The 15,263-nt window shown below is 42.7% G+C and overlaps 1 protein-coding gene across 1 annotated transcript in view; it reads left to right on the plus strand.

The window, feature by feature from the left end:
* Positions 1-14,477, plus strand: part of Scd5 (stearoyl-CoA desaturase 5) — a 139,459-nt gene extending 124,982 nt beyond the window's left edge. The window contains exons 4-5 of the mRNA XM_026409017.1: positions 8,163-8,395; positions 13,085-14,477. Coding sequence (XP_026264802.1) covers positions 8,163-8,395; positions 13,085-13,275 — 424 coding nt within the window. The 3' untranslated portion in view covers positions 13,276-14,477. The remainder of the gene's footprint in view (positions 1-8,162; positions 8,396-13,084) is intronic.
* Positions 14,478-15,263: the final 786 nt, after the last annotated feature.

Consider the following 15,263-nt stretch of genomic DNA (forward strand, 5'->3'; position numbering starts at 1 on the left):
CATCTAGAAGATGCAGGTTTTGCATCAGCTAGTCCCATTAAAAGGTTTTCTTCTACAGGGATGCCTATCATGGAGCAGGAAGAAGTGATGTCAGGACTAATTGAGGTCAGAGCTGTGTCTGGAGTAGTCTGATCACAACTTTAAGAACATAGCCATCATGAATGCTTTCACTTAAAGACACCTGCACAGGGCTAGAGTTGTGGCTCAGTGGTAGAGCATTTGCCTGGCATGTGTGAGGCCCTGGGTTCAATCCTCAGCACCACATATAAATAAATAAATAAATAAATAAATAAATAAATAAATAAATAAATAAACCATTGACAACTAAAACAGTTTTTAAAAAACCTCAAAAATAAAACAAAACAAAAGATACTTGCACACAGGAAGAGACAAAGCCATTTTTCAATTTAAGCAATTCAAAGAGTCTAGAAGATTTTCTGCAAAACTCCAGGGAGCTTCTCCATAAATGGGCTTCCATTTTCACCTCTGCATCTAAACACATCACGTATTCCACCTCCCTGTGGGTGATGCTGGGGGACGGGGCAGTGGAGGGGAGAGAATGTTCCATCCATTTATAAACTGCCAGGCCATATCATTTATCCTCTAAATAAATGTTTAGTAAGCATCCACATTATTTTTCCTTGTCCCCTACAAGATGCAGAAATTGAAGGGAGATGAATTTCTGGTGAGGTTTTAAGTGAAATCACAAAACTTAAGCATGTTTAATCAAGATGCTAGTGACAGCTCATTGCTCATCATTATAACACACTTATGGGGCTGCAGCATCTTTCTCACCCATTGAGGTGTTTGCTGCTTTTCACATTTCCTCAGACTGCCCCCTGCCCAGAGTCACTCCCCTTCCTGCATGCTCTGATAGATTTTGCTCTCAAGGTCTCACACACCACCAGCTCAGGACTGCTGTGCTTAGGATCAGCCAAGCAGTAGGAAAATGCTTGAAGACCAAGAACAGCAATTTCTTTTTCATCTAAAGAGAAATGAGAGTTTTGAGGTGCTTATCACATCTGATTTGGGAAAAAAAGATGAAGAAAGAAGTTCCCAATTTTTTCTTCTATATGGAACGATTTTTTGGTTTCAACCTCTTTTCAAGATTTCCGTTCTTTTTGTTGTGACCCAGTTTATTGGAATGAGGATAGTCCTCAAAGAGTTGGAGAAGTTGAAAGGTTAGGACCCACATCTGTGTTTGCCTAGGAGAGCTTGGGTTGGGCATTGTTGAGTGAGATGGCCTTTGTGTAAAAATGGACTCCTTGTCCTGACCTAAATGCTGAGAAACATCTTCCCAGTTGTGTTATTGGTGTGATAAGATGTTGAGAGCCACAGCCAAAGGGGCCCTAGCAAACTTCCAGCTGCCAGCTGATGATTGGCTCACAGTGGCCCCAGCAACATTTAGCTGATTGGCTCCTCTGCGGTGATGTTCATTGGGCTGTTTCCCTGCCCTTCAGATTGCCAGCTGATGATTGGCTCACAGCGGCCCCAGCAACATCTAGCTGATTGGCTCCTCCACGGAGCTGCTCATTGGGGGACTTCTTTGGCTCTGCCCACACAACCCAGCCAATCGGCCTCAAGAGCAGGAGGATTGTGGGAGGGGGAGAGGCTGGGGTGGGGGTGAGAGGCTTGTGGAAGCTGGTGGTGGCAGTTGGGCTCTGAGGGTTTTTTCCTGAGGAGCTGTTTTGTTTGGCGTTTGTAGTTCTAAAAATAAAGTTAGTTTCTTTTGACAAGTGGCTCCTGAATTGTGCCCAGACAGACTGCGGCAATGAGGGACTATGAGGAGGTGGGAGTGGAGAGGTTTCAACATGTAGTATATGCCTGTCCTAAAATGGTATCACCTTGGGCTGGGGATGTGGCTCAAGCGGTAGCACGCTCGCCTGGCATGCGTGCGGCCCGGGTTCGATCCTCAGCACCACATACAAACAAAGATGTTGTGTCCCCCGAGAACTGAAAAATAAATATTAAAAAATTCTCTCTCTCTCTCTCTCTCTCTCTCTCTCTCTCTCTCTCTCTCTCCCCCCCCCTCTCTCTCTGAAAAAAAAAATGGTGTCACCTTCCAGCCATAGAAAGCTGCTCTTGAATTACCTGGAAGGTGGTTTTAGTGCTTTTGATTTTGTGTTTCTAGCTAAGACATGTGGGTCTCTGGTTTCAAACCCTACTTAATGGTTAATTCCTTGATCCATATCCACCACCCCTTCTCTTGTCCTTATCCCTTTCTTTCTCTTCCTTAATAATCTTAATATTCCTTACCTGTCCCAGAGTCTCAGAAAGACAGAGGGGGAGCTTCTCACATTCCAAACCAAACCTTTTAGAGTTACCATATTTGGCAGGATGGAGAATGACCTAGCTCATGATCAGAAATTGTTCCTTTAAACGAGGAGTAGGAAGTCTCATCATGAAATCTGGGGGTCGGGTCCTGAGGAGAATACCTTTAATCAGATTGTTGGCTTTATTTTGTGTGCCTAATCCTACTTTGGAACCAACCCAAGAGATAAGCATCTCATACAGAATCCAAAAGTAGGTTATACATTTATTATGTGGTTCTCCCTCTCTCTCTTTCTCTCTCAATCTCTCTTTCTCTTTCTCTCTCTTTTTGAAATCTTGGCATTTTATCTCTTTGTCTTACTGAAATCATTGTGGTGTTTTTATTTTCCTGAAAAGCTGAGAAGTCATCATTTATTAACCAAGTATCATTTACTTAGTTATTCCACAAAGGATTAGGAGCTCCTTCTGTGTGGGAGGCTCTCTGCTAGAATCTGGAGTCTGGCTTCCAGAGGAATTTGGCTGGTGCAGTGGGGTATCCATATCACAGGGCTGGCCACCCCACAAGCTGGCTCTGAGGTGGATATTAGATTGTAGGAAGCTAACTGAGGAGGGTTCTTAGGGCCAACACCTGTGGAAGAAGGGGTACAAGCAGGAACAGGTAAGGGAAGAAGCTGGGTTCTCATCAGTCTCCATGGAGGCGTCAGCCAACTCTTTGGAGGCTAGGCCCAGGCAGTGGACTGCACCCCTCAACTGTCAGTCACTGGATGCTGTCACTGGGGGAGAGTCAGGACCTGGGACACAGTGGCTCTTTCTCTACGAGAGGTTACACTACCAGGAACTGGAAGATGAAGGTCTTTCATCCTAACAGAGGATCTGGGTGACCCACCACAGTATCCACTCTAGTGTTCTACAGTGGTTTTGGCTACTCCTCAGAAAATCTTGACTCAACTGTCTCGAACAGGGAAAATGCTCTGCATTGCAAGGTAAGGCATGCGGATAAAGCAACCTCAAGACTGGCCATGCAGTGTAGGGTCTTAGCATATTCAAGGACCTTTCTGTCCTCTGCTCCATCAGCCTAAAGGATCAACTTGGTTACTCAGGCTTCTTCCCAACAAAGCCACAAATATTGTAGCAAGACAGGGTATCATTGGAGAAAAACAGAAACCATCTTTGCCCTTATGCTCTTTTTATTATTGAGGAAAATGTTTCTTTATAATTTTATTTTTATTGTGCTAAAATAAACATAACGATATTTATCTGTAACCATTCATGAGTGTGCTGTTCTGTGGCATTAAGTACTTCCATGATAACCATCTGTACTCTACATGAAACTTTAATTATTCTTATAAAAATTCTGTATCCATTAAACAATAATTTCCCCTCTCATCCCTCCTACCAATGGCCCTAACTTCTGTTCTCATTTCTGTCTCCGAATTCGCCCATTCTAGTTACCTCCTGTAAATGGAACCATATAGTGTTTGTCCTTGTGTGTCTGATTTATATTACTAATAATAATGTTTTCAAAGTCCATCCACGTTATGGTGCACATTAAAATTTCATTCCTAATGGCTGAATAATATTCTATTATATACATAGACAACATTTTGTTTACCATGTATTTATTGGTGGACCCTTGAGTTGTTCCACTTTTTGGCAATCTTAAATAATATTGGGTAAATTTACATCTCTCTTGTGACCTGTTCTGGGTTGTCCAGATGTGTCAACCAGGTTTTACTTACAGGCAGCAGATAATCAGAGATTAAGAACTCATTCTGAGGCTTAGCAGTGCTCTGTACTGGTCTGGCCATGGGAAAGTCTCAATCCTTTTCTGGACCTCTCCAAAGTTCCTACAAAAGAGAGGTGATAAAAATCACTTCTTGGGGCTGTTGTGGAACTCAAATGAGAAAATGTGTGAGAGTGGCTATTCCTGTCACCTCTAAACTCCAGCTCTGGATATGAACATGCCTTCCTTGGCATTCCTGTTTTGAAGGGGCAGCAAGCATCTCCCCCTTACCATACCTGAGGCTGAGCTCTCCTATGCCACTTCAAACCACCTCCTTCTCCATTCTCCCCAAATCAGCCAATGGCATCTCCATCCCTGGGGTCCTCCTCAACTCCACCCCTTGTCTCCAATATCAAGCCTATTAACAAGTACTGTCACTCTCTTTTTGAAATACATCCAGAATCTGACCACGCCCCTCCCCTTTACTCTCTTGGTTCAGGCCACCATACTCCCTTCCCTAGATTATTGCATGGCCTCCTATACAGCTTTCCATACTTGGTCCCCCCATTCATTATTCCTGTCACTTAATCTTTTGCAACTCTCCTACCAATTCAACTGCTCTGGCCCCAGCCCTCCTGCTGTTCCACTGAATATCTTCTGGGCCTTTGTATTTGTGGTTTCCCCCGTCTTAGCCACATGGCTAACTTTTCACTTCCTTCAAGCCTTTACCAAAAAAAAAAAAAAAAAAAACCAGAGTGTCTGTGAGGCCTTCCCTAGATGTCCTATTTCAAATTACAGTACCTGCCCTTGATATATCATATTCTCCTTTTCTACTTTCTCTTCTTAGTACTTACCATGAATACGCTCTTGGTCTTGTTTATTTGTAATGTTTCTTGTGTCTTTCCTATCGGAATGTCAGATTAACAGCTCTCTACCAGAACACCCCTCCTCCATAAGGGGAGAGATTATTGTGTTGAGTTCATTTAAGAGCCTGGCACATGGTGACCACTTAATAAATTTGTTAGTAGAGCATTTTATGGAAGAGAAATCTGAGGCTCAGCACAATTAAATAATCCGCTCAAGGTCACACAGCTAGGAAATGGCCTAATGGGTAGTTAAATGTCCTGCCATGCTTTACAACATAAAAAAAAAAAAGAAAGAAAAAATCGCAAAAAGGCAAGAGAATACCAGCAGGCCCTCTCTAGCCCTGCTCCCTTCCACCAGTTTAAGAAAGGAAGGGTTTTAAATGAGGAAGGATTCAGTGCTGGAAGACTTTGTGGAATCTGGCAAAGGCGTACAGATTTGAGTGTTATTGAGCAAGGAAACTGGGGAGTCCCCCTAGGGCTTGTTCAGAGGCACAGAGGCTGTGACCATGATTAAATAGAGACCAGCTGCTGGAGAATCTTGGTGTATGGGAGGAAGGGCGACTCGGCTACATGGGAAAGATTTGCAGAGTCTGTTGGAAATGGTCAGGGAGAAGGTATAAACCGTTTTCTCTGGAAGAGCCATCCCACTGGTGGGTGTCCTACTCAGACTCACTTGCCTCTAAACATTCCTTCCTCCTTCCATTCTCCTGAACCTACAGGAGTAATCTCAGCCAACTACTAGGAAGAACAACTGGAGAACAGTTCTGTAATTTGACCTGCTGCAGCTTTGTTGGAAGGAAGACAGTGCTTTTTTGTTCTTTCTGTTTTGTTTTGTTTTTTAAGAACATCTTTTTTTAGGGAAGTGGTTATGTAGCAGTTGAGCCCATGATTTTTTTTTTTTTTTTCCCCTCTCACACTTAAGAAGCCAGGCTCTCTCCCTCCACTGGGACCCAGTGGAGTTGAGCTTCTAGAACCAGAGCCAAGGCTTGCAGGTGGCTCCTTAAATATTTCAGGGGGAGAAGGCAGGGGCAGGGCCTGAGTCCTATGGGGCAGCTGCAGTCAGACAGAGAAGGCCTGGGGCAGGGCGGGGAGCCAGAGGAGGCCTGGCCTCTCGCTGGGGAAGCTGTGGTACCTCCACAAGCCTCAGGGTCTTGATGGCTGGAGGGTGTCTGTCTCCAGTTTGCTATGAGGATTCAGTGAGAGGGCCCATGACACTCTTAGCCCACTGCCCCACACAGGGCAAGCCCTCAGGGCATGTGCTTTCTTTTGCCTTCTTCTCAAGGTGAGAATAGGACCAGGAAGAGGCTCCTTTAAAAGCTCTGGGTTGTAACCAAGAGAGTGGAGGGAGAGGAAGAAGCTGCTGGGGTAGCAAAATGCCTTCTGTTGGCTGCACTCAGCAGTTCTCTCTCCTCCCCAGAGGTATAAAGGAGGAGGAGAAGCACTCCCTGGCTCTGGTACCTCTTCCGTGTTCCCTTCAGACCCCTGCTTCTTCACCTGCTGGTGCCCAGTTCCCAGGCTCTTGGCCAGTGCGGGGTCTCATGCCCGCCCCCTGCTCTCATCCATGCCCACTACAGCTCATGTGCCCACCTGCCTCTGCAGTCCTCTCTGGAAATCGCTCTTGTCCAAGAGCTATCCCACCCAGGGCCACCCGGAGGCCAATGATTGAATGCTGTGGGGACATCTTCATTTTGACACAACTCCCTAGGTGACCCATCCCAGAGTGCCCCATCAGATCCTCAGAAACTCATCGTGAGCGAGCTTCTCCCTGAGCCCTATGCTGCTCTGCCCCCTTCTTTACAGATATGTCTGAAGAGTGCTCCCCAAAACCTTCTGCCTGTGGCTCCAGGGAGCCCACTCTAGGACAAGTTGTTCTGTTGTCTTGGCTCCTCTAACTATAGCTCACCCCTCTGGCTTCCTGGGTGCCCACTTGCCACTAAAATGCAGCCATCCTATATCCTACGTGATTGAAAAATGGGTGCTGATGAATTAATATGTTGCCCAATAAGCATAATTATCATGGGAACCAACACCCAGGTACAGCTAGCAATCTCCAAAACGCAGGTATGGATGTCACTTCATTTGCCAGAAAAGTATGATCGTCTCTGTCATGATTCTGCCTGGACTTGAATTTTAGTTCTACTGTCATTAGTCTTGTGACTTAAAGCCAGGTGTATAAGCTTTCTCTTTCTCAGTTGCCTCATCTGTAAAATGGGAATGATGATGATCCCTTCCTCAAAGAGTTTTTATTGCAATTGAATGAATCAATAACATGTAAAGGAATCAGAATAGCTCCGCCACGTAGTAGGTTCTTAGTAATTGTTTGATAGATACTCAGGCCAAAAATCTAAAGAGCAAAGGTTTGCTTTTCTTTCTTTTTTGTTGGTGCTGAGGATTGAACCCAGGGCCTTATGCATGTGAGGCAAGAACTCTACCAAATGAGCTATATCCCCAGCCCAAGGTTGTTTTTTTTTTTTTTTTTTTTTTTTTGGTGGGGGTGGGGGTACTGGGGATTGAACTCAGGGGCACTCGACCATTGAGCCACATCCCAGCCCAATTTTATATTTTATTTAGAGACAGGGTCTCACTGAGTTGCTTAGCACCTCACTTTTGCTGAGGCTGGCTTTGAACTTGCGATCCTCCTGCCTCAGCCACTGGGATTCCAGGCATGTGCCACTGCAACCAGCCCAAGGTTTGCTTTTAATGATTACTTTCTATGTGACCACACCTGTGTCTATACTCATTGTTTATTTTTTATGCTATTTTGGCATATAATCTCTGATGGAGAGAGAACATTTTTTTAAGCGCAAGCTTATCTACCTTTTTATCAAACTTAGTACAGAATCATGCACCTAAAATTATTCAAGTAATACTAAGCGTCTTGAAATTATTCAAGAAAACCTGACTATCAGGTTGTTGACTGATGAAAGAAATCTCTAGGAGCTGTCTCAAACTGGTGGCTTGTAGGATTACTGGACCTCCAAGATATATGGTCTGGCAAGTACAATGTTTCAGTGTTTTACTCAACATTGAAATTCTTCAGAAGTACACTATAAGACTGACCACTTGCTATAGCATTCGACCATTCAAAACTCTGTTATCTGCCTAGCTGTTGTGTGTATTTGGGTTTGTGACCTTGCAGAGAGGGTGACACACAACAAGGTTCTCCTTATCAGAAAGAGCTGAAGGTGCTGACTGGCAGAGGTCCTTTGTGTGTTTTTCCCCCCTAGGAACTTGTTCAGCCTATTCCCACCTCCGTCAACCTCCGTGGGTGCCTAATAATAACTTGGTGTCCTCCCTCATAGGTACTATAAGATCACCGTGGTGCTCATGTGCTTTGTGTTCCCCACGGTGGTGCCCTGGTACATCTGGGGAGAGAGTCTGTGGAATTCCTATTTCTTGGCCACTATCCTCCGTTACACCATCTCCCTCAATGGCACCTGGCTGGTCAACAGTGCTGCCCACATGTATGGAAACCGGCCCTATGACAAGCACGTCAGCCCTCGACAGAACCCACTTGTCACTCTGGGCGCCATTGGTGAGTAGGGGAATTGAAAGTCCACGGGGAGAATGACATTTCAGTGGTTTTATGGGATCTGTACAAAGAAGGAGTGGAGTGGAGTGAACTTGAGCTTTGACCTTAGAATCCCGGCTCTTGCAAACTCATGTGATTTCTCTGATTTACAGGAAGACATAAATTGCTTGGTGCAGTGCCTGCTACCTAATAGGTGATCAATAAATAGTAGTTATTTATTTTTACTACAGAAGTTTTCCTAAAGAAGAAGCAGCACTTTTCTCTCAAACTTCCCTGGCCACTCTAGCCTTGACTGTCCAATCATGTGGCAGGAAAAGGGGGCTCCAAACAGGGAGATGGGGAGAAAGGAGACACGGACTCTCCATGCTTACGAGCTAGGCTAATGGAGTCATGTGAGTTTGGTCAAGTCCTGGATCCTCCACTTTTTCTCTGGGCAAGTGATCTGGCTCCCCTACATTTGATGTCCTTACCTGTAAAGTAAGGATAATAGTAGCCCTTACCTCCTCCTGGGTTCGTTGGAGAGTCAGATGACTTAATACCTAGTGTTTAGAATGGTGCTTAGCAGCTTAGCATGAAATCAGCCTTCTGTGCTGTGGCTTTTATTGTTAGCCTTATGGGTTTAGGTGCATTACTTGTCCCTTCTGTTCATTTGCATTTTAAAATGGGGATGCTCATAGCATTTAGCTCAGAGGTGTGAGGATAATAGGAGTTGATACCTGGTAAGACACACGTGGCCCTGTGCCTAGCACACAGTAAGTGATTCATAAATATTAACTACTTCTTTACAGAAGCAACTCAGACTCCTTGGTAAGCTGTGTCCTGAACACAGAGATCAACTCAGGAAGGGAGATTCCTACTGCTAGACAGGAACCTTCTCTGTGCCACTCAGCAATGAGTTTCCGCTACTATTTCATTCTATTAGTCATCTATTTGTGAAGATCTCAGGGATCCTAAAGATTTTGTCAACTTGTGCTAGCAGCTGGATGAGAAGGTAGAAATGGGTCTTGGAATTAAAAGAGGAGGTGTTTCCTGCCCCTCCCCCCCCACCTTCTTTTTCTCTCACCCCTTATCTTCTGAGGACCACAATGAGGGGCGCCACATCCAGAAGTGGGAATAAGACAAACCATCACATCTTATATAGGGATAGATGGGCCGGGAACCTGCAGAGCTGGACATTGGTGTTAAGTCTGTCCAGGCCGATGCTGGACTCCCAGGAGGTTTGCTTCATAAAGGTCCTTGGAAGGCTTGTGTTGCATTTCATTGTCCAGCAGAGAGGGGAGCGGATACGTAGTGCCTGTCTGAAAACAGGAAGAAACTCCTCCATACTGTACTCCACGAAAAACACCAAAAATGATACAAGTGAAGGGCAGAGAAGGAAAGAGCTAAAGTAAAAAAGAAAACTGCAGACCACAGATGAGTCCATGTGATGGACTGATTGTAAAGTGGAGTCCCTTCTTCCAGTAGGATCAGAGGAGAACCAGTACCCACTCGAGAAGCAAGGGGAGAGTCTGTTTCCAGTCCTCAAACAGCTGAAAACAGCACCTGGCGACTCCACTCCCCGATTTTATACCCAAGAGAAATGAAAACATGGGCCTACACAAAAATTTGTATATGAATGCTGACAATATTATTTATAGTAGCTAAAAAGCGGAGAGGAACCCAAATGTCCACCAGCTGATAAACAGATAAATGCAATGCAGTGGATCCATACAATGAAATACTACTCAGCCATGAGATCGTGTTAAGAACGTGCTAAGTGAAAGAAGCCAGTCACAAAGGACTACATGCTGTATGACTTCATTTACATAAAATGTCCAGTACAGGCAAATTATGCAGACAGAAAGTAAGCTGGGAGGGATTGGGAAGAGGTTGAGGAGACGGCAAGGAAGTGTGGGCATATCTCTGGGAATAATAAAAATGTTATAAAATTCACTGTGGTGATGGATGCACAGCTCTGTGAATATCCTAAAAGCCTTCCAATGGGATAGTTTTAAAGGGTGAATTGTATGGAATGTGAACTATATCTTAATAAAATCATTTTATAAAATTAAGGTAATTTTACAAAATTAATTAATCATCAGAGAAGTGCAAATGTAAATCAGAACACTTCCACTGTTAGAGTGACTATTAGCAAAAAGACAAAAGATCACCAGCACTGGGGAAGATGTGGAGAAGAGGAAACCCTTGCCCACTCTTGGCGGGACTGTAAGTTAGTGCAGCCATTATAGAAAACAGTATGGAGGTTCCTCAAAAAATTGAAAATCAAACTCCCATCTGATCTGACTCAGGAATCCCACAGCTCGGTATGTATCCAAAGGAAATGAAATGACAGTGTTGAAAGAGAGATTTCTGTGCTGATTGAAACATTGTTCACAATAGCCAAGATATAAAATCAACCTCAGTGTTCATCCATGGATGAATGGATAAAGAACATGCATTATGTAAATGAGGAATATATCCACAATGGAATATTCTTTAGTCTCAGAAAAGGAAATCCTGTCATATGTGACAGTCTGGATGACCCTGGAGGACAGTGTGCTAAGCAATCAAAGCGAGGCACAGAAAGACAAATACTGCATGTTCTCAAATGTGGAATCTAAAAAAGTTGAACTCATAGAAGTAGAGTGGAATGGTGGTGACCAGGGTGGGGTGACAGGGAGGCTGGGAGTATTGGTTAAAATATATAAAATTCCAGTTAGATGCAAGAAATAATTGATCTATTGTACAATATGGTGACCATAGTTAATAACAATATATTGTGTCTTAAAAATTGCTGAAAATAGGGCTGGAATTGTAGCTCAGCGGTAGAGCGATCGTCTAGCACGTGCAAGGCCCTGGGTTCGATCCTAAGCACCATATAAAAAAAAAATAAAACAAAAGTATAAAAAAATTGCTGAAAATAGATTTTAAGTGTTCTTACCATAAAAAATAAGTATGAGAGGTAACATGTTAATTAGCTCAATTTAGTGATTCCACAGTAAATATACATATTTCAAAACAAGTTTGTATGATACATATATATTTTGTCAATTTAAAAAAGAAACACAAAAAATCAATTTGGAGAAGCCCTCATACCTTTTATGAACATATTTTTGAAAAAAAATGGTAAGGGAGGAGAGCAACTCATTGGGAGAGGGAAAATAATATTTGGATAGGTTTGAGATTTTTTTTTTCTTTTGGTACCAGGGTTTGAACCCAGGGACGCTTAACCACTGAACAACCTCCCCACTCCATTTTATTTTTTATTTTGAGACAGGATCTCATGGAGTTGCTTAAGGCCTTGCTAAGTTGCTGAGTCTGGTTTTGAACTTGCAATCCTCCTGCCTCAGTCTCCAGAGATTACAGGCATGTGCCACCACCCAGCTGATTTTGGATATTTAAAGATCTAACTCCTTAATTTACTTATCTGAATAATTCTGATTCCCCTCCTCCAGGCTCGCCCAAGAAGTCTTGCTGTCATCACTCCAGTCCACAAAGACTCTTTTTCTTTTATAAACATGTCAAAATGATGATCTGTTATCAGCCACTTAGCATTTAGCTTGAGAAGTCCAGCTTGAAGTCTGTACTATCATATCCGCAATTCACACAGGAAATTAATCCTGTGATTTTATGCTGATAACTAATGGCATTATTTTTCTGTCCACACTGAATCTAACCAACTGAGAAAATGTTCTTGAGGGCTGAAACCAAGTCTTTTGCTCCCCACAGAGCCTGACATAATGTCTTATACATGATAGACCCTCAAAAAAAATGGGTGATAGCCTGGCACAGTGGCATATCTTGTCATCCTGATGACTTAGGAGGCTAAGGCAGGAGGACTGCAAGTTCAAGGCCAGCCTCAACAGTTAAGCAAGACCCTCAGCAACTTAGGAAGACCCTATCTGAAAAAAAAAACAAGAAATAAAAATAAGAAATTAAAGGACTGGATAGCTAAGTCAGACGTAAAGCACCATTGGGTTCAATCTTTAGTACCACCCTCACAAAACAGGGGTGATACAAAAATCTATGCAAGTAGGTGCCCATAACTGAGGAGTGTTATATATACACAAATGTGGTATTATATACAATGGAGTTTTATTCAGTCATGAAGAATGAAAAATTTCATTTGCTGGGGATGTGGCTCAGTGGCAGAGAGCTTGCCTGGCATTCCTGAGGCCCTGGGTTTGATTCCTAGCACTGCAAAAAAGAAAAAGAAAAGAAATTATGTTAGTCATTGTGCTAAATGAATAAGCCAGACTCAGAAAGTCAAGGGTTGAATATTTTCTCTCATATCCAGAAGCTAGAGAGAGAATTTTTTTAAAAAGGGGATCTCATGAAATAAGGGAGGGAGATGGAGAGGGAGGGAGGAGGGGAAGACATGAGGGAAATACTGGGTAATATAATCTACCCAATTATGCTATGTGCTTGTTTGAATATCCACAATCAATCCCACTGATATAATTATAATGCATTAATTAAATACACTAAATAATAATAATAATAGAATCAGTAAAATAGTCAAACAGATCAGGGAGAGAAAGAAAATGAAGGAAAGGAAAGGTCCTGAGATTGATTAAATTTTGTCATGTGCATGTACAAATATGACACTATTAGTGTATACACAATTGGGGTATCGGTAATACACCACCAACAGAGAAATCAGTACAGAGAGGAGGTGGTGGAGTTATGTCAAAGGCTCTCTTTGTCTTCCAGGTGAAGGTTTCCACAATTACCATCACACCTTTCCCTTTGATTACTCTGCGAGTGAATTTGGCTTAAATTTCAACCCAACCACCTGGTTCATTGACTTCATGTGCTTGCTGGGGCTGGCCACTGATCGAAAACAGGCCACCAAGGCCATGATCGAGGCTCGCAAAGCCAAGACTGGAGATGGCAGCGGCTGAACCTGGAACAGCGTCCCCACCTCTGCCTCGGCTCACGGCTCTTATCACTGCGGTTCCCTTGTTCGTGGGTCGTAGGAGGGGGTGGAGGATGGGGAAGGAATGGGATCTATGTGATGTGGGATTTTCTTGTTTTCTCAAAATGATGTCAACTCTAACTATTGATAAAAAAAATTTTAGTCAATATTAGGATCATGATTTAACATTAGAATGTGGACATGTGATTTCTTTGCTGTAGCTACAATGTGTCATATATACATTGTTATGTGCTTGTACATGATGTTAACCCTGGCAGGATAGATATTTAACTCTTTCAGTGTGATCCGAGAGAATATTTGTTTTATTTTCTACCAATTAACCCAGTATTGCTTTTAAACATACCATCTAAAGGAGCAGAGAGGTGGGGTAGAAGACAAAAGAGGGGTCTTCACAGTAACAGAAGAGTGTTCCTGTTTTGTAATTACTGTGTCTGTGTGCTTTTTATTTTATTTTATTTTATTTTTTGGATTGTTAATGTAAGAGATTCAAAAACTTTAAAAAATGAGGATAATGGAAATGACTCTTTTCCCCCCTGTTTACAGCTAGCTAATGCTCCACTGCCTTTGCTTTAAATGAGATTGGTTCACTACTAGGCTAGTTTTGTGCTCTAGCCATATGCTCAGCCCAACCTATAAATCAATGCCTGCTTAGATGTTTGATTTTGTTCTCTTTGCTATTGTCATTTTAAAGGTGTATAACTCACACATGCCAGACATCAAATTAAGCTCAAATGAAGCTCTCATTTAAATGTTTAGACACCTAATTTGTATTCTAATGGATCCTAGCCACTGATGCATGTACGTTAGCTACTCCTGCTAAATAAGTGTAATAATTTTTCACACCAGGTCATCAGATCTTAATAACTGAAAGTTGTCTAGAACTCTTTGTCTATTAACGTTTCATTTGCATGCTCCGTCATTGATTTTGCAGCAAAATATAAAGTGATCATTATGTAGTTTCTGGACTAAAGCAATTTTTGTTTGTCCAGTTATCTTGTAAAGAACATGTCAGATTAATGGAAAATCGTGCCCTTTGTGTTAGATGTGTGTATACAAAGGAAGGCTCTATAGCAATGTTGTTATAAGAGTACTTTGAAGATAGATATTTTCAGGAACAATGTAGGACTTAAAATGTAAGTTTTAGAAAGAGAAATGATGCCAATCAGAAATTATCATAATGAGGTTCTTTATCCAGCAGGTGTTTAACCATGTTATTTTGCCATTAATAATGTATAAACTACAAGTGATTTACAATAAATAGTTATGAATTCATTGGTATTGTCATCCAGATGCTTACATGTTGTTTTTTGTTTTTTATTTTTTTATTTTTTGGTGGTGCGAGGGATTGAACCTAGGGCCTTGTGCATGCAAGGAAAGCACTCTACCAACTGAGCTATATCCCTAGCCTCCAGTGTTCTAGAGAGAATGTTATTTTGAAAGCACTTGATGCTTCTTGATGACTACATTTGACTTGGGCTCTGGACACCAACAACCCTGAGACCAGATCTCTCTCATTCCACCTGCCTAAGGTCAGAGGGAAAGCCAGCTAGTTCTGTGCAGAATACAAAACCCCCAATGTTATTGTTCCCCATTTCTCACATACCAACACTCTCACTTCTCTGCTTCTAGCTGATAAATAGGAACCTCTACTCCTACATGTCACCCAGAAGAGCATGAAGGACCTCCTTCTCCACGCTCCATCAGTTGTGATCAGAGGTGGATGAGATGGGCTCATACTCCCACTCCAGTCCTGAGTCTCTCACTTTTGCCTCTGTTCCATCAAAGTCTCTATCTTTTATCCCAAAACAGCTGTGCTGTTGCATCAGACATAGACTTCTTAGCCCATAGCTTAGTGATTCTAGCCATTGATGGCTGCCAGACCAGATCTCATTGTGTAAGGACCCTTTGGATACACCTGTGGCATTTCTCAGCCGCTTCATATTCCAGACACTT

The sequence above is a fragment of the Urocitellus parryii genome, chromosome 10 (assembly GCF_045843805.1).
Source record: "Urocitellus parryii isolate mUroPar1 chromosome 10, mUroPar1.hap1, whole genome shotgun sequence".
Lineage (NCBI taxonomy): Eukaryota > Metazoa > Chordata > Mammalia > Rodentia > Sciuridae > Urocitellus > Urocitellus parryii.